General features: G+C 35.0%; 1 protein-coding gene across 3 annotated transcripts in view; it reads right to left on the reverse strand.

Annotated features, from left to right (window-relative positions):
• Window positions 1–4,843, reverse strand: part of LOC127415147 (rap guanine nucleotide exchange factor 1-like) — a 56,478-nt gene extending 51,635 nt beyond the window's left edge. The window contains exon 1 of one of the 3 annotated variants that reach the window (XM_051653736.1): window positions 4,669–4,843. In XM_051653736.1, coding sequence (XP_051509696.1) covers window positions 4,669–4,696 — 28 coding nt within the window. In that variant the 5' untranslated portion in view covers window positions 4,697–4,843. The remainder of the gene's footprint in view (window positions 1–4,668) is intronic. The other 2 variants (XM_051653737.1, XM_051653739.1) reach the window with 2 other exon arrangements.
• Window positions 4,844–21,925: the final 17,082 nt, after the last annotated feature.

A 21,925-nucleotide genomic window follows, 5' to 3' on the forward strand; every position in this document is an offset into this window, starting at 1 on the left:
CATCTACAATAAGGACAGTTAACAGTTAGAGATGCTGTATATTAGGGGTGGGTAAAAATGAAACTTTTCTGATGCATCGCAATCTTCATTTAAACTCAACATCTCAATAATGATTCTTAAATCCCAAGATCGAGCTTTTACTCTATACGCAACCCTCCACTACAAAAAAATTTATATATTTGGCAACTGGCTGGTAAATATTTACATATCACTCACCAGTAATTGTGTAGTATAGTGGTGGTGTATTCAGCAGAGAGATTCTTTCATTGTGTGTTGAGAGTAAAAGTTGTTCATGCAATGTGTGTCCAAAGACGAGATCCACGCGAACCATGTGTGATTGAATAATGTCTCTTTTAATACACTTTCTGTTCTGTATGGTCAGTTGTTGAACAAAAACAACAAAAAAGAAACTTAATTATAATCACACCTAGGACAGATGAGATAAAGCTCTTTGAGTCTCTCTCGTTAACATGCGCTCATTTACAGATGCACTTTACTGAAATGCCGGTTCTCTTAAAAAGACAGTACCGGTTTTAACACGTTCAACAAATCAATGTAAATACTTGTAAATAGTACAAAAACATGTAACAAAAAATAATATATGTAATATATTATCATATTTATTGACTGAATACATGGATTTGTTAATTTTTAAAAGTCAAAATGTGACCAACATTATAAAGAACTAATAAAATATAATTAGTAAAATTTATATTTTCGTAATGTACCTAGTTAAAAGGTCCCCTGTATAATTAATAGTCAAGTCATTTTTATTTGTATAGCGCCTTTCACAACACACATCGTGTCAAAGCAGCTTTACAGAAAATCATGCATTAACAGAAAATGAAACCGTAATATCTACAGTCTTAGAGTCATCATTGAGTAGTTTGATTAAATACGATTATGAAGTGTGTATAAAAATAAGTAATTAAATAATAATTGTATTTAGAAACCCCGTGGCTGTGGCAAGGAACATAAAACTTCATAAGATGTTGGTTAATGCAGAAAAATAACCTTGGGAGAAACCAGGCTCACTGTAGGGGCCAGTTCCCCTCTGGCTAACAGCATGAATATAATGCCAATATTAGTTATTTGTGTGCAGAGCAAGTCATGGTTTAAAATTAGTAAACTAAGTAAGTGTTAAGGGTCAGTGTTTAAACAAAGATTTAGTAAGAACTGTAAGATTAATTACTAATGTCTTTGAAGTTCATTCTGTATTAACTGCAGAAGTTCACATTGATGCATTGTGCTTTGTTAGTTGGCTGATAAAGGCTTCTGTTGGCAATTAATTGATAGTCTATGTATTCCATTTTAAGAGTGTAGTCCATCATTAGACCAAGGTGATGCAGGCCAAGATCAGTTAGGTGCTTCGCAGTTCAACCGGCTGGTAATTTCGTTGAGGTCTATCCTAAGTCCAAGATTCAGGCAATGGTATATGAAGTATCCCATGTCTTATGGTTGGAGTTGGCATCAGTTCATTAATTAATAGCATTAGCTGTGAGATCATTTCTTTCATATGTAAGTACAAGGGACATTATAACTGAAATATACCCATATGAATCGATACTGAATCGAAATAGAAATGAGAGCTTGTGAACCAGAATTGAACCAAATCGGGAATACTGTATACACCGATCAGCCACAACATTAACTCAAACCAGCCCGTCTGGCACCAACAATCATGCCACAGTCCAAATCACAGAGATCACATTTTTTCCCCATTCTGATGGTTGATGTGAACAATAACTGAAGCTCCTGACCCGTATCTGCATGATTTTATGCACTGCACTGCTGCCACTCGATTAACTGATTAGATAATCGCATAGATGATTGTTGGTGCCAGATGGGCTGGTTTGAGTATTTCTGTAACTGCTGATCTTCTGGGATTTTCACATAGACTCTAGAATTTAATAGGAATGGTGCCAAAAACAAAAAAACATCCAGTGAGCAGCAGTTCTGTGGATGGAAATGCCTTGTTGATGAGAGAGGTCAACAGAGAATGGTCAGACTGGTTAAAACTGACAAAGTCTACGGTAACTCAGATAACCGCTCTGTACAAATGTAGTGATCAGAATGCGGGTTGGCGCTGTTTTGGTGGCACGAGGGGGACCTACACAATATTAGGCAGGTGGTTTTAATGTTGTGGCTGATCGGTGTATATCTTAAAATAGAAGACAATGGCCAGCATCCTCCTGGTAAACCAGCATCTACATTTAAAGGGCAATTTAGAGATGCACAACTCTGAGAAAGGGAGGGATTACGGTTGCAACCTCATGCAGTGTATTTTACAGATATATCTCCTTTTTCATTAAAAACAAACAAGCCAGTGAAGGTAACAGGGTAAAATGTTAGGTGTTTGTTGTATTATTGCATGATATGCAGCAGGGCTGGATGACACATCGAATACCCACCATATAATCGTGATGATTTTGCTGATGATATAAAATTCAACAATATTGTGAATATCGTGATGATTTTAATGAGCCTTTTATTTGGCCATTAAGTTTCATAGAGTGCATCAGTAGACTAACTTCACGATCCTTCAGGGCTGTATAATTAATCAAAATAACATCAAAATGGAGATATGATCATATGTGATTATTTAACTGCCAAAGGCTGCGATTAAAGACAGATAAACATGGACCGTGTGCTCTTCAGAATAAACCGGTGACACGCTGATCTGTGTGCACGAGCAGGGGAGGCGGGGCTCATGGGCTAGTGTTTCCAGTGTAGTTCACCTGCATTGTGAAGTACTGCAAGTTCAAGCATACGTGCAATTCCAAACATTAGTAACCGCTATAAAGTTATTATACAAATCTACAAATGTGGAACAGTAAAGGACAGTTTGACAGCGGTTCACAAGATGTGAAACTCAGAACTGTCAAACAAACATTGCACTTCCTGGTGAAGGTGAAATAAACAGCTGCACTTGCAGTGTCAAAATAAAAACCCCAGGTTAGGGTGAAGTAAATAGGACATAAATATATTAGTTCATCTTTAAAAAATCTTATCCTGAAAATAATAATAATTCAGTATTATATTATAATAATAAACTTGACTTTGTTCCACAGTAATAATTTAGTACTATGCAATATTCATCTGGTTTCCAAAAAAATAAGTGAAGTAGTTTTTGCTTATTCATTCACAAAAAAATTTTTTTTGTAAAAATATATGAAGGTAAATAAGATTTTTATATATAAGTATACACATGCAAATCAAAGAAAATCATTACATTTTACTCTCCCTTGTGTTAATTCAGTGAAAAACTGTGGGAAACATGACTTCATCATTTTTCAATAAATTTTTATTTAATACATTTGAAATATTAATTCTACTTGGCTACAATGGCTGTTGAAATGAAATGATGGTTCCTCCGACTGACACCCCCCCACCCCCCCAATATGCTATTTCAGGGCAAAAACATAATTATCGATATATATTTTGAATATCGTCAATTTGCTGAAAAATATCAAGATATCATTTCAGAAGCCAAATCGCCCAGTAAAATCTACTCCAGACTGACATGTATTAGCTCAGAGTGAACGGATTACCTACAACTAGTCATTTAAACTTCTCTAAACCTTCTGAGAAAGGAAGTGACAATGTTTGCAACCTGTCAGTGTAATAGAGAATTAGTATTCCCTCATTCACAAAGACAAAAAACAATAAGGTACAAGCAACTTGAAGGTAACAGCTGGTGCAGTATCTCATGATTCAGTAACAGTATGCATCTGGATATCTCAATGCATATTGTGTGGAGCAGTGTATGCAACTTTTTCTATCCACTTCAAACTTCTCTAAACCTTCTGAGAAAGGAAGTGACAATGGTTGCTGTCTGTCAGCGTAATTTACAGATTTGTTCATCAGACAAAAACACTCCACAAAAGTTAATAGGGTAAAATGTCAGGTGATGTAGTATTTCATGACCCAGTAGCAGTATATCATATATACTTACCTGTAGTTATGTCTGTCTATCTATCTATCAGCTTGGCATTTGTCTCAGTTCAGTCCCTGTCAAACGCACAGACATGCTTAACTATATAGCCTAAACTATAGGACAACTTGAAACAATCGTGTGTGTGTGTGTGTGTATATATATATATATATATATATATATATAACTATATTGGACAGATTCATCATTCAACATTCCTCCTTTAAAATAATAATCACCATGTTACAGATACAAAGAACTGTCCATTATACTCGCAACAGACCATTTAAACACTCATACTGTCTGGAAAGGCCAAACACAACAACACAAATAAAAACAATGACACAGACGCCTTATACATAACCTGTCTTACATAACACAAGAATATATCTTTAATATATTAACCCGTATAAAGGGACAAAAAAATGATGAAAACGTCTGTCAGCTAGCCAGTCAAGAACAGCGCTAGCAGCTCCGTCCACACCCAAATACAGCTGTCTGATATTAATTAATGTCTAAATTAACATAATATCACATTATAAATGCTCTTAATTAAGTTAATTTATCATCTCAACCCTTTAAATGTTGTTTTTGTTAAAAAAAAAATAAGATAGAGATAAGATGCTTTGATCCTGTGAGTGGCCTTGAACCCTCCGTCTGAAGCTAATGCTAACGCGGCTAACTGAAGTTCATTTTAAGATTATTAATGCATGTAAATAAATGTAAACTCTCACCTTGTTTGCTTTCTATTTTCCCAGACATTTTGGAGAAAGTGAGTGAGCTGGTCACAGTTAAGAAGCAGAAGATGTTCGTTTCTCGCCGTTATTCCAGCATCTTGAGGCAGACCGGTCGGTGTGGTCCTGGTCTGTGTTTCAGTGTGTGTGTGTGTGGCTCTGCCTCCATCCATCCATCCACACACACACACACACACACACACACACACACACACACACACACACACACACACACACACACACACACACACACACACACACACACACACACACACACACAGAGAGAGAGAAAATTATTGAGAGTGTGTGATTTCTGCAGTAATGTCGCTCTCATGCGGTATGGAAATGTATTTGTAATATAAAATAATATTGAAAAAGATGTTTTTGTTTTTTTTTGTTGTTGTTGTTTTTTTACGTTTACATTTTATATGCAATTATTATTATATTATATGATATTATTATTATTACTATTATTATTATTACATTACGTAATGTTTTATTGTAATACAATATAAGTATGATATATATTCAAATACATATCCAATATATAAATATACATATATGGAAATGTACATAAATATAATTATATAAATGTGTGCATTTCTATGTAATATAAAATAATAATGTACACATTTATGAAAACGTATTATTATTATTATTATTATTATTATTATTATTATTATTATTATTATTGCTGGACCTCAAGAAGATATGACCCTTGGAAATATACTGGAAATTACTTTATAGTATAAAATAATGATGTCAAAAAAAAAAAAAAAAAAAATAGAAAACTTTTATCACTTTTAAAACTTTTTTACATTATATTATTATTATTTTTCATTAAAATAATAATTAAAATGTTTTTTTTTTGTTGTTGTTGTTTTTTACTTTTTCAAACTTTTATTTTTTATACGAAATTATTATTATATGATATTATTATTCATATTTTTCATTATTGCTGGACCTCAGGAGGAAATATGACCCTGGGATATGAACCATCAGTATTTACAAATAGGCTGCTGCTTTTTAGATTAACTCTAAAGAGAATGTTAGAAGATGACATTCGTTTCAATCGTTCCTTTTCGAGCGGCTGTCGCGGTCCCCCCTCTCATCTCAGGCATCAGTGGGGCTCCACACCCTGCACTGCTGTACGCCCAGGACCGTTTCTAGCATAAGCGGTAAAAGGGCCCCCGAGCCACCAGGGGGTCCCGCAAAGCAATTTTAATTTTATTTAAATTTTTTGTATATAGTTATTTTTTGTTATTTATAGTAATTTAATATATATATATATATATATATATATATATATATATATATATATATATATATAATGTAATTAATACAGTAAATTCCAAAGCTCCAAGCAGGAATTCGTTTAGGGCCACCATAATCTCATAAACTGCCCTGGTTACGCCAGTGGCTCAGATAATTTGGTCTTGGAAGAATCAGATGAAAAATGTCTGCGTTCATACTGAAATCTCTTACTTTTGATTGTAGACCTGGTGTCTTGGCAAATCAACACAGTTTGGGACACCTGAGATTACTTGATGTCCATTTAATCTCATTGCTGTCTAGGAGAAACAGGTGAGATATTAAAGCTGAGATATCTCATTTGTGAATTTATTTATTTATTTTTTTTCTTCCCTTCTCTCTTATGGGGTTTACTACAAAGATAATTTTGGTAAGAACCGAAATGTGAATTAATAAAATTACGTGTAACCCAATATTTAGATGTAATTTCAGCTCTGGCCACAAGAGGACTCCCCTTCTACACCTCTGAGCACTCTGTCTCGTAGCTTAAATAATGGCATCATCCGCATTAAATGCTCTGTTGTGTACACAGAACGAAAGTTAATGTAGCTCTCAATATGTATTATTAGAGTATGAGTCCATTGTTATAAACTTGATATTTTAAACAGGAAAATTTACATGATTGATTTGCCTCTGTTACAAGAGAAATATTACATTCATCAGACAGATTGGAGTGGATTTAAACCCAATTTCAACAATTTGCAGACAGCCCTTTTAAATTAACTTGAGCCTATCAAATTTTCTAAAGACAAGGAAGCAGCAAAACTGCTTTCTATCTATAAAAAATGGTCTTTGAGTTAATGTCTGGGTTTAGTTATTAGGCTACTATTTAGCAATAATAATAGTTACTAATAATTACTAACAGTATTAAATGACTCTATTTATGTGGATAATATTGTTTTATAGTGCGAATTCTCAAAAAAAAAGTTGTTTGGACAAAATAATGGACACAGAAGTATGCAGAAGGGTTCAATACAAGTTAAACTCCAACATCAGCATTTGTTGACATATCGCCGTAAACCCTAAAATGACTGTAAAAACAACTTTACAGCTCAAATAATACATGAGTTTCAGCAGAATAATTCATGTAAGAGCTTATATAAAATTATAAGCTTCACATTTCTGCCTTTAAATCCTCCATAAATTGGCCCCATTCACTTTCATTGTAAGTGCCTCACTGTAACTTTGATTCTTGCTTTTTTCAAAGAAAAGGAGGGATGAGTCAAATTTATATTTCTGGTAACCAGCATTATCCCACAAATGCTGTCGATTGAGTTTAACTTGTATTGAACCTGGAACATTCCTTTAAATTTCGATTTAATTTGCAATGATGATCATGCCTGTAATCATAATCATATCTGTAACAAAATGAGGCACTAAACTATGTCTTTCTTTACCCTAATGCCTCTGTGTGTACTGTTTGTGTGTATTTGCTTTCATGGATAACATGGGGTATTTAAAATGTAATGATTATGTAATGATTATCTGCCCTATTTTGGGGAGACAAATGTAAAAACTGTCCTACAATTACAATGCTAGCTATGCTCCTGAATATATTTATGTATTTGTGTCTCAACCATATGCTTACTCAGTAGTCTCATAACACCATCTTATGGTCACTTATTGTACTGGTACAGTAGGTGAGTACAGAATACAGGTGTATGCTAGAGTAAGAAGCTGTACAGCCCTTTATAACATTTAACTTTAAGAAACATCTCTTGTTACATCCCTTTGCAAGCTTGAGGTGTACAGAACATCAGAATTTAATAAAACATTCATTATAAATTAAGAAAATAAAAAACATAACTTTTGCAGGTATTGATACAACTATTATAATGTAATGTTTTTTGTCATTTAATGACACACTGTCCTCTGCTATACTTTGAATACAAGACTCATATGCAAAGGTTTCCTATGCTTTCACTGCAGTAGGAATATGTCTGTCAAAGTAAATAGACAGCTGGCCTGTAGCTCTCATCCATCAAGTGCTGCCACATCCAATCGGCACATCCTGATAACAGGGGAATTAACAGCAAGCTCAAAAATCAATGCATTATTTAAAAGGCACTGTGCTGATTGGTGATGAAAACGAATGAAGATCCCGTTCTCTCCCCCTCCTGCCCCCTGATTCTACGATGTCTCTTAGGTACATGCTTGCAAACCTCTGTTGAGAATCTAAAAAGATCCCTTTGGCTGGAGAGATGCCAATGATTTAAAAATAAAGGGAAAACATTTGGTAAGACTTTACAATAAGGTTCCATTTGTTAACATTAATTAACAACATTAGTTAACATGAACTAATAATGAGCAATACTTTTACAACATTTATTAAACTTGGTTAATGTTAGTTTCAACATATACTAATACATTTTTTAAATCAAAAGTTGTATATGTTAACATTAGTTAATGCACTATGAGCCAACATGAACTAACAATGAACAATTGTATTTTTATTAACTAACATTAACTATGATTAATAAATGCTGTAAATAATATATTGTTCATTGTTAGTTCATGATACATTATGCATTAACTAATGTTAACGAATGGAACATTTCTTTGTTTTTTGAAACACCAAAGGTGAAGTTCATCAGAATCTAAATGTATTATTTATTTATTTATAACATGTAATATTTATTATATTTATATTTATTATATAATTATTGTACAGCATTACACTACTTTAAAAAAAATGTTTAAGTTTATACTATATTTTATATTTATATAAATTGATAAAAATATACTTGTATCCCTAATACTAAAATTTCTCATTTATATACTATAATTAGAATTCTAGAAATATATATTTTGAAATTACAGTGAAGACATTTATAATGTTACAAACGACTATTTCTATTTCAAATGCTGTTCTTCAAACTTTTAAAGTTTTGCAAAACAGAAGAATCAATTTCAAACTTCCAAACTTTTGAATGTTAGTGTATGTCTGTGGAAATGGGATATTAGTTCCTTTTCAAATCGCAGTTTCCAGAGGCACATTTATGCAATGCACTGCCATGACCTTATCTCCCATGAAAACACAGACCAGACACACTTCAGATGTCACTTTGTCCTTAGTTAATATCAGGACACACACTGTCCTTAAAGTCACTTTACTGAGAGTGGTTTGCATGGAGCAGCATGTCTTGTTTGACCTTGAAGAATAACCTGACGGTGATGGTCCTAAATGGGCTTTTCCCAGGAGGGGTGTGAGTGATGAATTACTGTGATAGGCAGTGCAGAACAGCTCCTTTAGAAACTCTGGCAAAGACAGAGAATGTTCGACAGGCAGAGTCACAGATCCACAGGGCAGCTCATTTAAAGAGAAGCTTGCAGTGCCCAAATGCAAGTGTTGTTGTGTAAGGCTGCTCCTACTCAAACAAAAAAACGGGGCCACATGACAAAAGAGAAGCACCTAAGTGTGCTGCCATTGAAACTTAGCTAAACGATTTACTTATTTATTTATTTGTAGCAAGCTGTTGCTCATGATGACATCACAGTGACATCATTTTATTGTTTATAAAAAGTCGTAAAAGTATGCCAAAAATCATACAAATGCCTTTATGCGTTTGTAAGATATGAGCAATCAAACATAGTCACCCTGTATATCACATTTAACCCTGGCAAATTTAGTTTACATTTTGATTAGTGACCTAGAAATAGTGCACAATCTTATATATTTCTACCTCAACTTTACATCAATAATTTTCTTTGTTTTAAATGTTATAAAATTCTATACAAAATGTATGTTATGGTTCAATTAGAAAATCCCAGATTTTCAATGTGGTCTCAGACTTTTGGACACAAAATATTACTGATATTCCTAAAAGATATTTTGTTAAAGGAATAATTCACCCAAAAATAAAAATTCTCTCATCATTTACTCACCCTCATGCCATCCTAGATGTGTATGACTTTCTTTCTTCTGCAGAACACAAACAAATATTTCTATATCAGTTCTGTAGGTCCATACAATGGAAGTGAAGGGTGATTAGGCATTTGAAGCTCCAAAAAGGAGATAAAGTCAGCATAAAAGTAATACATACGACTCCAGTGGTTTAATCCATGTCTTCTGAAGCGATTCAGTTGGTTTTGGGTGATAACAGACCAAAATATAACCCATTTTTACTGTACTACTTGCCAAAGCAGTCTCTAGGCAGGATCATAATTTCAAGCTTGATTACACTTCCTACTGCTTGACGCATGCGCAGAGCGCCAGATGGCACTATAGCAAGTGTAATTGAGCTTGAAATCATGATCACCAAGGAGACTGATGTCAAGATGTGCAGTGAAAAACAAGTTTTATTTTGGTCTGTTCTCACCCAAAACAAACTGGATTGCTTCAGATGACATTGATTAAACGACTGGAGTTTGTTTATACTGACTTTAACTTATTTTTGGAGCTTCAAAGTCCTGGTTACCATTCACTTGCACTGTATGGACCTACAGAGCCGAGATATTCTTCTAAAAAATCTTCATTTATTTTCTGCGGAAGAAAGAAAGTCATCTGGGATAGCATGAGTAAATGATGAGAGAATTTTCTTTTTTGGGTGAACTATCCCTTTAATACTTTCAGTTTGCTTGTCCATTAGTTAAAGGGGTAGTTCACCTAAAAAAAAAAAATCATCTCACCGTACTTTTGTTCCTAACCCATATAACTTTCTTGTTTTAATGGTACACAAAAGAAGATGTTAGATAGTATGTTAGTCTCAGTCACCACTGACTTTATTTGCACAATAAAAGTAAATGGTGACAAAGACTGAACACTCTGCCTAAAATCTTTTGTGTTCAAGAAAGGACCAATCTGCAACATCTATATACATACATATACATATCTTCATCTATAACATTGATTGGAGAATTTAGTATAGTAGAAACAAGGAATTCCTCAACTTAAATGGCCCATGTGTAAATATCAAGTGTCAAACTCAAGTCTGTTAGCCTTGCTGTTATCGTGTCACCCAAATCCTGTTTGTGTATTGACTCAGTCATACATAATGTTTCTTTTTGGCATCATTTAGTAACTGATTGTATTTGACAAAAAACAGAGCTAAAAATGACAAGAATAGACACATGGACAGGGATTCAATCCAAACACCCACAATCCCACATTTCATCTACTGAAGTTAAAAGTCACAGTCAGAGACAGTGTGGGCGGCAGCTTTCACATTATAACGATAGTTCTAAAGCCATGTATACGAGGCCAAGAGGTCATTTTTTATCTTTTGGAAAATGTTTGAGTAGCGTGAATTCTTTTTACACCGCAAAACCAACCCTGCAATGACAACCTTAAGATTAAATAAAATAATAAAAAATAAAAGGTGTGGGGTGGGAGTGGGACAGCTTGAAAGATATTCAAATACATTTCCTCTCAAAAAGAATTTGTAATGACTTCCCCTCATCGGAATGCCATCTCTGCAGGGCTGATTTAACTCCCTGCTTAGCATTCAATATGGATATGATGAAGTACACTCTGTAATGATAGTGTGCAGTACTGCAAAGATTTTGACGTATAAAAAGTACGATTATGATACAGCACTTTTAGTCAGGTGGGCAAAGTTTGTGCACTTGAATAACTTCTGTGTAAAAACTAACTAGGGGTTCTTGAAGTAATCTATCCTTGTTGTTCCAGTCCCGTATGACTTACTTTCTTCTGTGGAACACAAAAGGCAAAATGTTAAGGACTGACAACATCAGTCACCATTCACTTACACTGCATCTTTTTTCCATACAATGAAAGTGAATGGTGACTGAGTCATTCTGCCTAACATCTCCTTTTGCGCTCCACAGAAGCAAGTACATCATATGGGTTTGAAATAATGATGTCATTACCCATCCCTTACTTAATTGAATTTGAGAAAGTTTTTACAAGCAATTTCATTTCTCTCATTCAGATTAAGTCGATTTCTATACTTTTTAAGTATAGAAAATAATACCTGTATATTCTATATACTGTATAATGTACTATAGTAGTTTAAATTCAACTTTATTAGGTTCGCCAAAAAAATAAATTTACAGTTTAATTTATTAAATTCTCTTATGCTGGTCCAACTTAATTTATTGTATTAATCATTAGTATATGCCAGGTGAGCAAGTGTACCGACAGTGAAACTGTTGCACTGTCAATTTGATAGCAACTGCTTATAGAGTTTGAACAGCACTCAGATCAAACATTACATGAAAGTAAAAGTCCATCCTCAACCTTATCACAAGCGCTAATCTTCACCACTATGGTAACCCCCAAAACTCCAGCCTAACAGACACTCTTTTTAAAATACTAATATAACAGAACATTAAACATTAGCAAATCTCCTCCTATTCTCATCTTGCTCAAAAATGCATAAAATAACACTTCATTTCAATTTTTGTTCATCCCATCCAGTTCCATGCAAAGCATGCTGGAAAATGGAAATCCCCTGCTCAGTTTCATCAATGCAACAAAATGTATTCATGTAGTCCAAACTCAAATGGATTAAGTAAACTTTAATTTTAGAAATGTAATTGTATAAAACACAATGAAATCAAGTTGCTACAAAATGTTCTACAGTTGTGTTGCTTTAGTTAATTTTAATTAAGTAAACTGAACAACCTGCAAAAATCCTTTTTTTTTTTTTTTTTTTTTTTTTTTTTTTAGTGCATGAGGGTAAGTAAATGATGACAGAATTATCATTTTTGGGTGAACTATTCCTTTGAGAGCCTTAGACCAACCTTACAAATATTATTCCCAAGTGAACTGAATAAACAACAAGGGGATCGTGGTTAGCTTTCCACATATTTGCATAAAAGTATTATACCGGTGCAATACTAATTTTTCACAAACAGCTGAAAAAATGAGAAGCACATTGTATCCTGTTTTCATAACAGGTGTCAGGAGGAGGCCATCGCTGTCAGCCCTTTGCTGTGATTTTTATTGGAGGAAAAAACCTGACTCAGCGCAAATTCCTAAACGGTCCTGTTTCCGCTTTTTCTTGACAGTCAGGCCAAGTCTAAGGGATACAGATTAGTCTTTTATGGGATGTGACTGCCTCTCTCACACACTCTCTTACACACAAACAAATGTATGATTACATTAAATAGCACTCTGCAATTTCATCTTGGTTCTTCAAAGAAAGAAAGACATATCCGTAACAGCCGCCTGCCAGTGAACGGTCACCACCGGGCTGATGTTATTCGCAATTTTTCTGCTAGATTAATTAATCGCTTTTCTTTGCCTGCCTGTCAGGTCAGGGATTAGTTCTTGTTTTGTGCGTGTATGTGTGTGTGTTCTTATATTTTCTGTGCTTTCAGGTACAAACAGCTCTGTGGAAAATGGAGTGGGTTACATAATTTTTCTGAGAGTTTTTAAAACAAGGATTAATGTAGAGTATTGACGCTGACTACCACCCCTGAAGTCGCGAGTTCGAATCCAGGGTGTGCTGAGTGACTCCAACCAGGTCTCCTAAGCAACCAAATTGGCCCGGTTGCTAGGGAGGGTAGAGTCACATGGGGTAACCTCCTCGTGGTTGCGATTAGTGGTTCTCGCTCTCAATGGGGTGCGTGGAAAGTTGTGCGTGGATCGCGGAGGGTAGCACGAGCCTCCACATGTTGTGAGTCTCCGTGGTGTCATGCAAAATGAGCCACGTGATAAGATGCGAGGATTGACGGCCTCAGAAGCGGAGGCAACTGAGACTTGTCCTCCGCCACCCGGATTGAGGTAACCGCGCCACCACGAGGACCTAGTAAGTAGTGGGAATTGGGCATTCCAAATTGGGGAGAAAATGGGATAAAATTAAAATATAAAAAAACAAAAAAAACAAGGATTAATGCTTCACCCAGAATCGATCAACGTCTTATAGGGCTGAAGTTAGGAACACTTTGATGTTAAAAAACAATAAAAATAAAAATGAATGAGCAGGAAATCCAGGAATGTGAAATTGGGAAGTGGCAGTGTACATTACAGCATGGAGGTCAAAAGGAAGTTAGGAGGTTGTACAGTATGTACAGAAGGGCTCTGTTTAGAATAGCATTCTAACATACTACTCTTACTATTTCTGCAATATATAGTATGTATACTGTGCATAGTATGCAAACTGTCTGTATGCAATGAGCCACAACATTTGCCATAATTATGAAGTATGAAACAGCTTACTACACTGAGAATATCTCACATTGCAGTGTGCTTTACTTGACCTTCCATTTCTAGTGTGATGAATGAATCGAAAGTAATTATAGTTGCAACGGTTAATCTTTTTTTCTTGACTCATTATGTGATTGGCCTACCAAAATATAAGACATGTTTATAAAAAACAGGATTAAAAAATGCATAAATAATGACAACTGGAGGCATTTGGAAAGTGGTGAGGTCATGTGAACACAATGTAGCATACTACTGATTAAAATGTTTATCGTGGAATAATGCATATTGTTTCTCTTGCTATTTTTAAATAATTTTTAAAATAGTAAGCAGTACACTAGTATACAGTGTATACTTTGCAGTATTCAGTAGTAAGTAGTGAGATAATATTCTATTTCAAACATATCAGTATATACAGTATATACTGCACAGTATGTAGTAAGCATATATTGTGTATTATTCAGCAGTAAGCAGAAAACTTTTATTTTTCAAACACAGCAGTAAAACATATATACTGCACAGTATGTAGTGAGCAGTAAACTAGTATACGGTGTACTGTAGTATTCAGTAGAGATTGGATACTAGTTTTCTATTTCAAACATTGCTGTTTACAGTATATACTGTACAGTATTTAGTAGTGAGTAGTAAACTAGTATTCTTTTTCAAACACTGCAGTATACAGTATATGCTTTACAGTATGTAGTAAGCAGTACAATAGAATGCAGTGTACACTATTGTATTCAGTAGTAAATGAGTTTTCTATTTTAAACATAGCTATATATGGTATTTTATGTACAGTATGTAGTACGCAGTACACTAGCTGACAGTGTGCACTTTAGTATTCAGTAGTACGTAGTAAAATAGTTTTCTATTTTAAACATATAAGTATACAGTATATACTGTACAGTATGTAGTAGGCAGTACACTAGTAGGCAGTGTACACCGTTGTATTCTGTAGTAAACTAGTTTTCTATTTCAAGCATAGCCGTATACAGTATAGCATATCATGTACAGTATGTTGTAAGCAGCACAATAGTATACAGCATGTACTGTAGTATTTAGTAGTGAGTAGTAAACCAGTTTTCTATTTTAAATAGCCGTATACAGTATATACTGTACAATATGCAGTAAGCAGTACACTTGTACTGTATACAGTAAATAATGTGTAGTATTCAGTAGTATTAAACTAGTTTTCTATTTCAAAGTCAGCAGTACACTGTAGTATTTAGTAGTAAGTAGTAAACTATTTTTTTTTATTTCAAACATAACCATGTATAGTATATTATGTACAGTATGTAGTAACCAGTACACTTGTATACAGTATTTAATGCATAGTATTTAGTAGTAGTAAACTATTATTTTTCAAACACAGCAGTATACAGTATACTGTACAGTATGTAGTAAGCAGTACACTAGTATACAGTGTGTACTGTAATATTCAGTAATAAGTAGTAAATTAGTTTTCTATTTCAAACATAGCCGTGTATAGTATATTATGTACAATATGTAGTAAGCAGTACACTTGTATACAGTGTATACTGTAGTATTTAGTAGTAAGCAGTAAACTAGTTTTCGATTTAAAACATAGCCATGCATAGTATATTATGTACAATATGTAGTAAGCAGTACACTTGTATACAGTGTGTACTGTAGTATTTAGTAGAAAGCAGTAAACTAGTTTTCTATTTAAAACATAGCCGTGCATAGTATATTATGTACAATATGTAGTAAGCAGCACACTTGTATACAGTGTGTACTGTAGTATTTTTAGTAGTAAGCAGTAAACTAGTTTTCTATTTAAAACATAGCCGTGCATAGTATATTATGTACAATATGTAGTAAGCAGTACACTTGTATACAGTATTTAATGCATAGTATATAGTAATAAAAATAACTATTATTTTTCAAGTACAGCAGTATACAGTATACTGTACAGTATGTAGTAAGCAGTACACTAGTATACAGTATGTACTGTAATATTCAGTAGTAAGTAGTAAACTAGTTTTCTCTTTCAAATATAGCTGTATACAGTATATACTGTAAAGTATGTAGTAAGCAGTACACTAGTATACAGTATGTACTGTAATATTCAGTAGTTAGTAAACTAGTTCTCTTTCAAATATAGCTGTATACAGTATATACTGTAAAGTATGTAGTAAGCAGTACACTAGTATGCAGTGTACACTGTTGTATTTAGTAGTAAATAGTAAACTAGCTTTCTACGTATTTTAAACATAGCTGCATATAGTAAATTTTGTACAGAATGTTGAAAGCAGTACACTAGTATGCAGCGTACACTGTTGTATTTAATAGCAAGTAGTAAACTAGTTTTCCATTTTAAACAGTCATATATAGTATATTATGTACAGTATGTAGTAAGCAGTACACTAGTATACAGTCAGTGTGTTCTGTAATATTTAGTATTAAGTAGTAAACTAGTTTTTGTTATTACAAATATAGCTGTGTACGGTATGTACTGTACATTATTTAGTTAGCAGTACACAGTTTTTAGTAGTAAGTAGTAAGCTAGTACTTTTTCAAACATAGCTGTATACAGTATATATTCTGCAGTATGTAGTAAGCAGTACACTAGTATACCAGTATACTGTGCATTATTCAGTACTATGTATTAAACTAGTATTCTGTTTCAAACATAGTAGTATAAAGTATGCACTACAGCATGTAGTAAGCAGTACACTAATATACAGTGTATCCTGTGCAGTATTCAGTAAGCAGTACGCTAATACACTATTTCAAACACAACTAAAGTTTAATGTCATAAAAGCACAGAATGCGTGACGGTTCATGTGTATTCAATGCAGTGAAGCTAATTTTCAGGACTGCATGAAGGAGACCTATCTGAATGCATATGAAAATTAATAGCCTAATTCTCTTTCCATTCATGTCTCTTTGTCTTTGTGAGATTAGACAGGCACCACTTGAACTCCCTCCATCAAGTAATGGAGTCAGTGTGATGCAAAGTAACAATCTGAGTTTAAACCCGGGGCAAGAAGTCTTTCATTTTCTCACGCCACTGTTGCCATTGCAGGCTCTGCATGCTTACCAGTTGCAGCAAACATTGATTGGCTGATTAAGCACAAATTGATTAGCAGGCTCTCATTAGCATCGCATTAGTAATGACCTATACCTAGCACGACATGCCACACACACTCAAATGGATTAACAAGCACAACAATTCTGCCACAGACAGAAAATCTGTGAACACTTCTCTAAAAGCCAGAAATCGATAGAATTAACCCCCGGCAGACAGAAAACAGCACTCTAATGTTGTATCAAGGATGCAAAGCCCCATTTTAATATTTGCATTTATTAGCAATCAGATGGCTAACCTCTGCGCCCTTGCATCACTCTAAAGTCGAAACATACCGCACGGCTGCCATTTCAATATAACATTGCTTTCCATCAACAAACAATGAGATGAGTGGTTTATTTTCGGTGAGAGGCAATGTACCAGGAGCATGTGTTCCTTTAGAACAGATAGGCCTCAGGACTTTAGTTTGAATGTATTAAATGAAAACAAATATTCAGAACAAGCCGAGGCTGATATTTTCATTAGCATATAAGATGAACGACCTAATATGCCGATGGATGACAGGTCACTCTGCCTCCGACTGCTAATGTTATCTGTGATCATCTTGAAGAGCTGAATTCTTCTAGGAGAAATCATACACTCTATTTGAATTCTAATTTAGATTCAACCTAGTCGTGGAAAACCAGACTTTTGACAATCGGAATAAAGTCTGGTCCACTTTGGCGATTATTATGGTCCAAGAACCAGTGGCGCCTGCAGCTGTATGGCCGTACGCACTGTAAGTTCCATGGGTGCTCCGACTGACCTGAGAAATATTTACTCTCAGAATATTTCACCAATCATGAAGTGTGTCCCGTATTTCTGTTGGCTGTTAAAAAGAACTAGCAATGCCCAATTTGCGAATGAATAATTCTATTGAGTCGGTTCTTTTCAGTGAATTGGTCAAACGGGCTTGCAAAACAGTCTGAATCGATTTGTGATTCAGTACAATTCGTTCAGAGCGCTCTCTCACTGAATCATTTAGAGTGGTTTCTCACACGGTTTCTTTACCTACAGTCGACTGAAACAAAAGTCAATCTTTTTTAGAGGTAAATTTGAGAAACTTCAGCTAGTGCTGTGTCATGTGAACAAGGGGCTGTTCAAACTGAACGTGTTTTTGCATCCGCTCGCGCAGTTTTTCAGTCGTTTTCCATGTAAACGTTCACTACATGGATGTCTTTTGACAACTGCATCACGTTTCACTGTGTTTTTAGCATCTCTCATGGGAGCACTGCAATTTTAGACGCCGTGTCAAGTTAAAAAGAACTTCTTCAACTGATAAAAACGCCTCGAGACACCTGTGTTCTGCTCTGTTCGTTGTGGTGTGTTTTTGTTTTTTAGTGCGAAAACACATCTGTCTGAACAGTTACTGGAAGAAATGCTTTAGCCAATAGTGACATGAATGCTACTCATACTTGATAAAATAAAATAAATGCTTATCTCAAAGTCACCAGAATTGAACGCTTTGGTGTTGTTTTTTGCAACAAAAAAAATCTCACGGGGGAGCATGCCACCGGACCCCCCAAGATATAAGGTTCACTAGGCAGATTTAGAGGTCTGCAACCTGACCCGGGCCTGACGGGACCCGAGAATTCAGGTTTCGGGTTCAGGTTTGTAATTAATAAAAAAATAAACAGGCTTACTGATCTAGTTTTGCGCACGTGCTCTCACTCTCAGACACGCGAGAATGGACGAGTTAGGGGCCGTTCACATCGAATGTGTTTTTGCACACGTCTGTTCTGTTTCCCCATTGTTTAAACATTTGCTGGATGAATGTCTTTGACATTTGCACCACGTCTCACTTTTTCTTCAGCGTCTCCCACAGGACCGGCACTGTTTAAACACCGTGTCAAGTTAAAAAAAACAACATTTTCAAAAACGCATGTTGAGACACCTGCGCTCTGTTTCATTCATTGCGCTGCGTCTAGATTGTTTTTAGCACAGTTGTCACAAAGATTCAACAGTATGAACAAGTTCAGGCTGCATAGAGGGGACTGTTGCATTGTTTTATATTATTCCAGATTGTTCTGCACCAGGTGGATTTTCAGCAAATAAACGGTAAGGCAATACTTTTTTTCCCTTCTGCTCTAGTGTACTAAGGGGCTGCCTTACCTTGTTAAAACTGTGTATGTTTACTGTTTCAGTACTGTTACGAATGTTGCCTATATGCTTACATAAAATACAGCTATACTAGGAGAAGAGATTAGATAGTAAGCGATTTCGGGTTCAGGCTTAAAATCTGATGGTATCGTTCGGGCCGGGTAGGGTCGGGCCACACGGTCTCGGGTTCGGGTTTCATTTTAAGGCCCGTGCAGACCTCTAGGCAGATTTCTGTGCATACCCTCAGATTAAATCCTGCAGGCGCCCATGCCAAGAACCGCCCACTTAGACAGGTCTGTATGACCTACATGAAAAGACCAATCACAGCTTTTCTTTTTCTTTTTGTTATGTGCGATTTAAGGGCTTTTGTTTCCCCTTCTTAAATAGCTGATACCACCAAATATATTGATATACCAGTGTGAAAAAATTCTTAAAAATTTAATAATTGCACACAGGTGTCAGCCCTGCAACTGTTTGTACAGAAAACACCTAAGCAATCAGCAAAAATATGTGAAAACTTCATACAACAGAAATAATTACACATTATTTTACAGTTTTTCTCAAAATCATGTTAGGATGCAAAACCTGAATTCTCCTGAATCATCCATTTTCCAATTTGTCATAGAGGCAAAATATTTTCATGTCATTTTAAATGACTTTTTTTTTGTGCATTCTTTTATATAATGCAGTGTCAATCATCCATTGCATATTTCATATTTAACATTTAACTGAAACCATGACTAATGCTGGCACTACTTTCTGCCTGGTCTCTGCCGACTTGCGTGTTCAACTTTAGCGCATGAGAAAGTTCTCACCATCTGCGATAAGCTTTATAAAATTCTGTATGTATAAGTGCTAGAGTTTTTGAGCATCTGATGCACAGTAGGTCTTGTCACCAGTTCTAGTGGGTGGTGATTCTACATGCCAAAAGGGTGATCTCCATCATTTTAGAGCGAAGCGTGAAGCTTAGTTCCCAGCACAGACCAATGACACATCAGTGCAAAGCAATGTTTCGGTGCCAAAGATGGCAGATAATCATGCAAATAGATGATTGTGTGTCTCTGTTCTTGTCAATAATGTTTCCGCTGTCTCACAGACACTGCCAGAATGTTTATCATCATGTTTTGAGATACGCATTAAAGGGATAATTCATCCAAAAATGACAATTGTAGCATTAATCACTTACCCACATATTGACCACTTCTGTCAAGCTCCCAAAATGACAAAAACAAAAACACCTTCTGCCTTCTGTTGGAGGGCGGGGGGCACTGTCTGTAATTACGCCACTGACTCGAGAACTGAATCAGTCCAATGTGTGAATCATATCAACTGGTTCATTAAAAAGCTGTAGCTATCCAAGCTACAAGCTACTGATAACTTAGTGCTTAAGCTACAGTCAGGCTACTCTTTTAAAAAAAAGTAGCTAGCTACACTACAAGCTAATAACAAAAAGTAGATAACTACATTGAAGCAATTTAAAGCTGAATTGTGTAATTTGCTACATGTGCCAACAAATGGAATTTCAAAAACAAACACTGTTTTCAAACAACTTCACGAATACGCCCTCCGTCTGTCGTTGATCAAACAAACAAACATATAGCTCCGCCCTCAACTCACACCACTGGTTGAGTCAGTGTTCTTGTTTTAGGCTGGACATTAAACAAACAGAGACATTTTTATAGCGCCACAGAGACACAGTGTTTACATTGAGAAAATTAACCTGCAAATGGCTTACTTACAGTTGTCTCTGCATATAAAGGATAGGAGGAAGTATTTTAACACCGAAAAAGTTCAGCTTTAATAAAGAAAATATTTTTAGAACAAACGGGCGATACTTATATCACCTGATAGTTATATATTTAATTAGGGTGACATTCCCTTACAAAAATTAACCATGGCTTTACTACAGTAACCATATTTTAACCATGTTATTTGTGGTAAAACTACAACAGTCATGGCAACTACAATATTACTATAGTAAAACAATGGTTAATTTTCATAAGGGTTAAACAAAAAGGGTGACAACATTAAATTGAACATAAATGTATCCTTAAATGTGCACTCAGTAACTTTTGTCTTTGTGTCATCTTGGACTTACACTGACACCTAGCGGCTTGGATGCAGCATTATTTAAAATCAATAGTTTTTTGTTTCAGATGCCATTGTAGAAATTTAGTATTCACAGTCTGCCATGATTACTTTAATCAATAAGTAAAAGTGTCAAATAACAGGACGGTTACTGAGATTATGCGAGTAGTATATGGCTGAATGGTAGTATTCGTGAACACAAAATCAGGCACTGCCAAGAGTGTTCATTCACTGAACACTGAGACATTTATGAGTCAAATTACCTGTGATACGATAACGAGCTCGCGCATTCAAGCACAGCTGTTATTAATCAGCACCATCACTGTATAAATGACATCATTCATTTTCGTTGAAGATATTCAAACATACAGAGTTTTTATGAAAGATAAATGACATTAAATAAAGAAATAAAAATATAAAGGAGTGTAATTTAAACCTTCTTTTAACTACTCTTATATTTAAAAGATTGTTTCCCTTTAATGGTCATTATGGATGAAAGACATTACAACCAACATCTCTTTACAAGAGAAAATAAGGCTTTGACATCATATATTTAC

This window comes from Myxocyprinus asiaticus, chromosome 24 (genome assembly GCF_019703515.2).
Source record: "Myxocyprinus asiaticus isolate MX2 ecotype Aquarium Trade chromosome 24, UBuf_Myxa_2, whole genome shotgun sequence".
NCBI lineage: Eukaryota > Metazoa > Chordata > Actinopteri > Cypriniformes > Catostomidae > Myxocyprinus > Myxocyprinus asiaticus.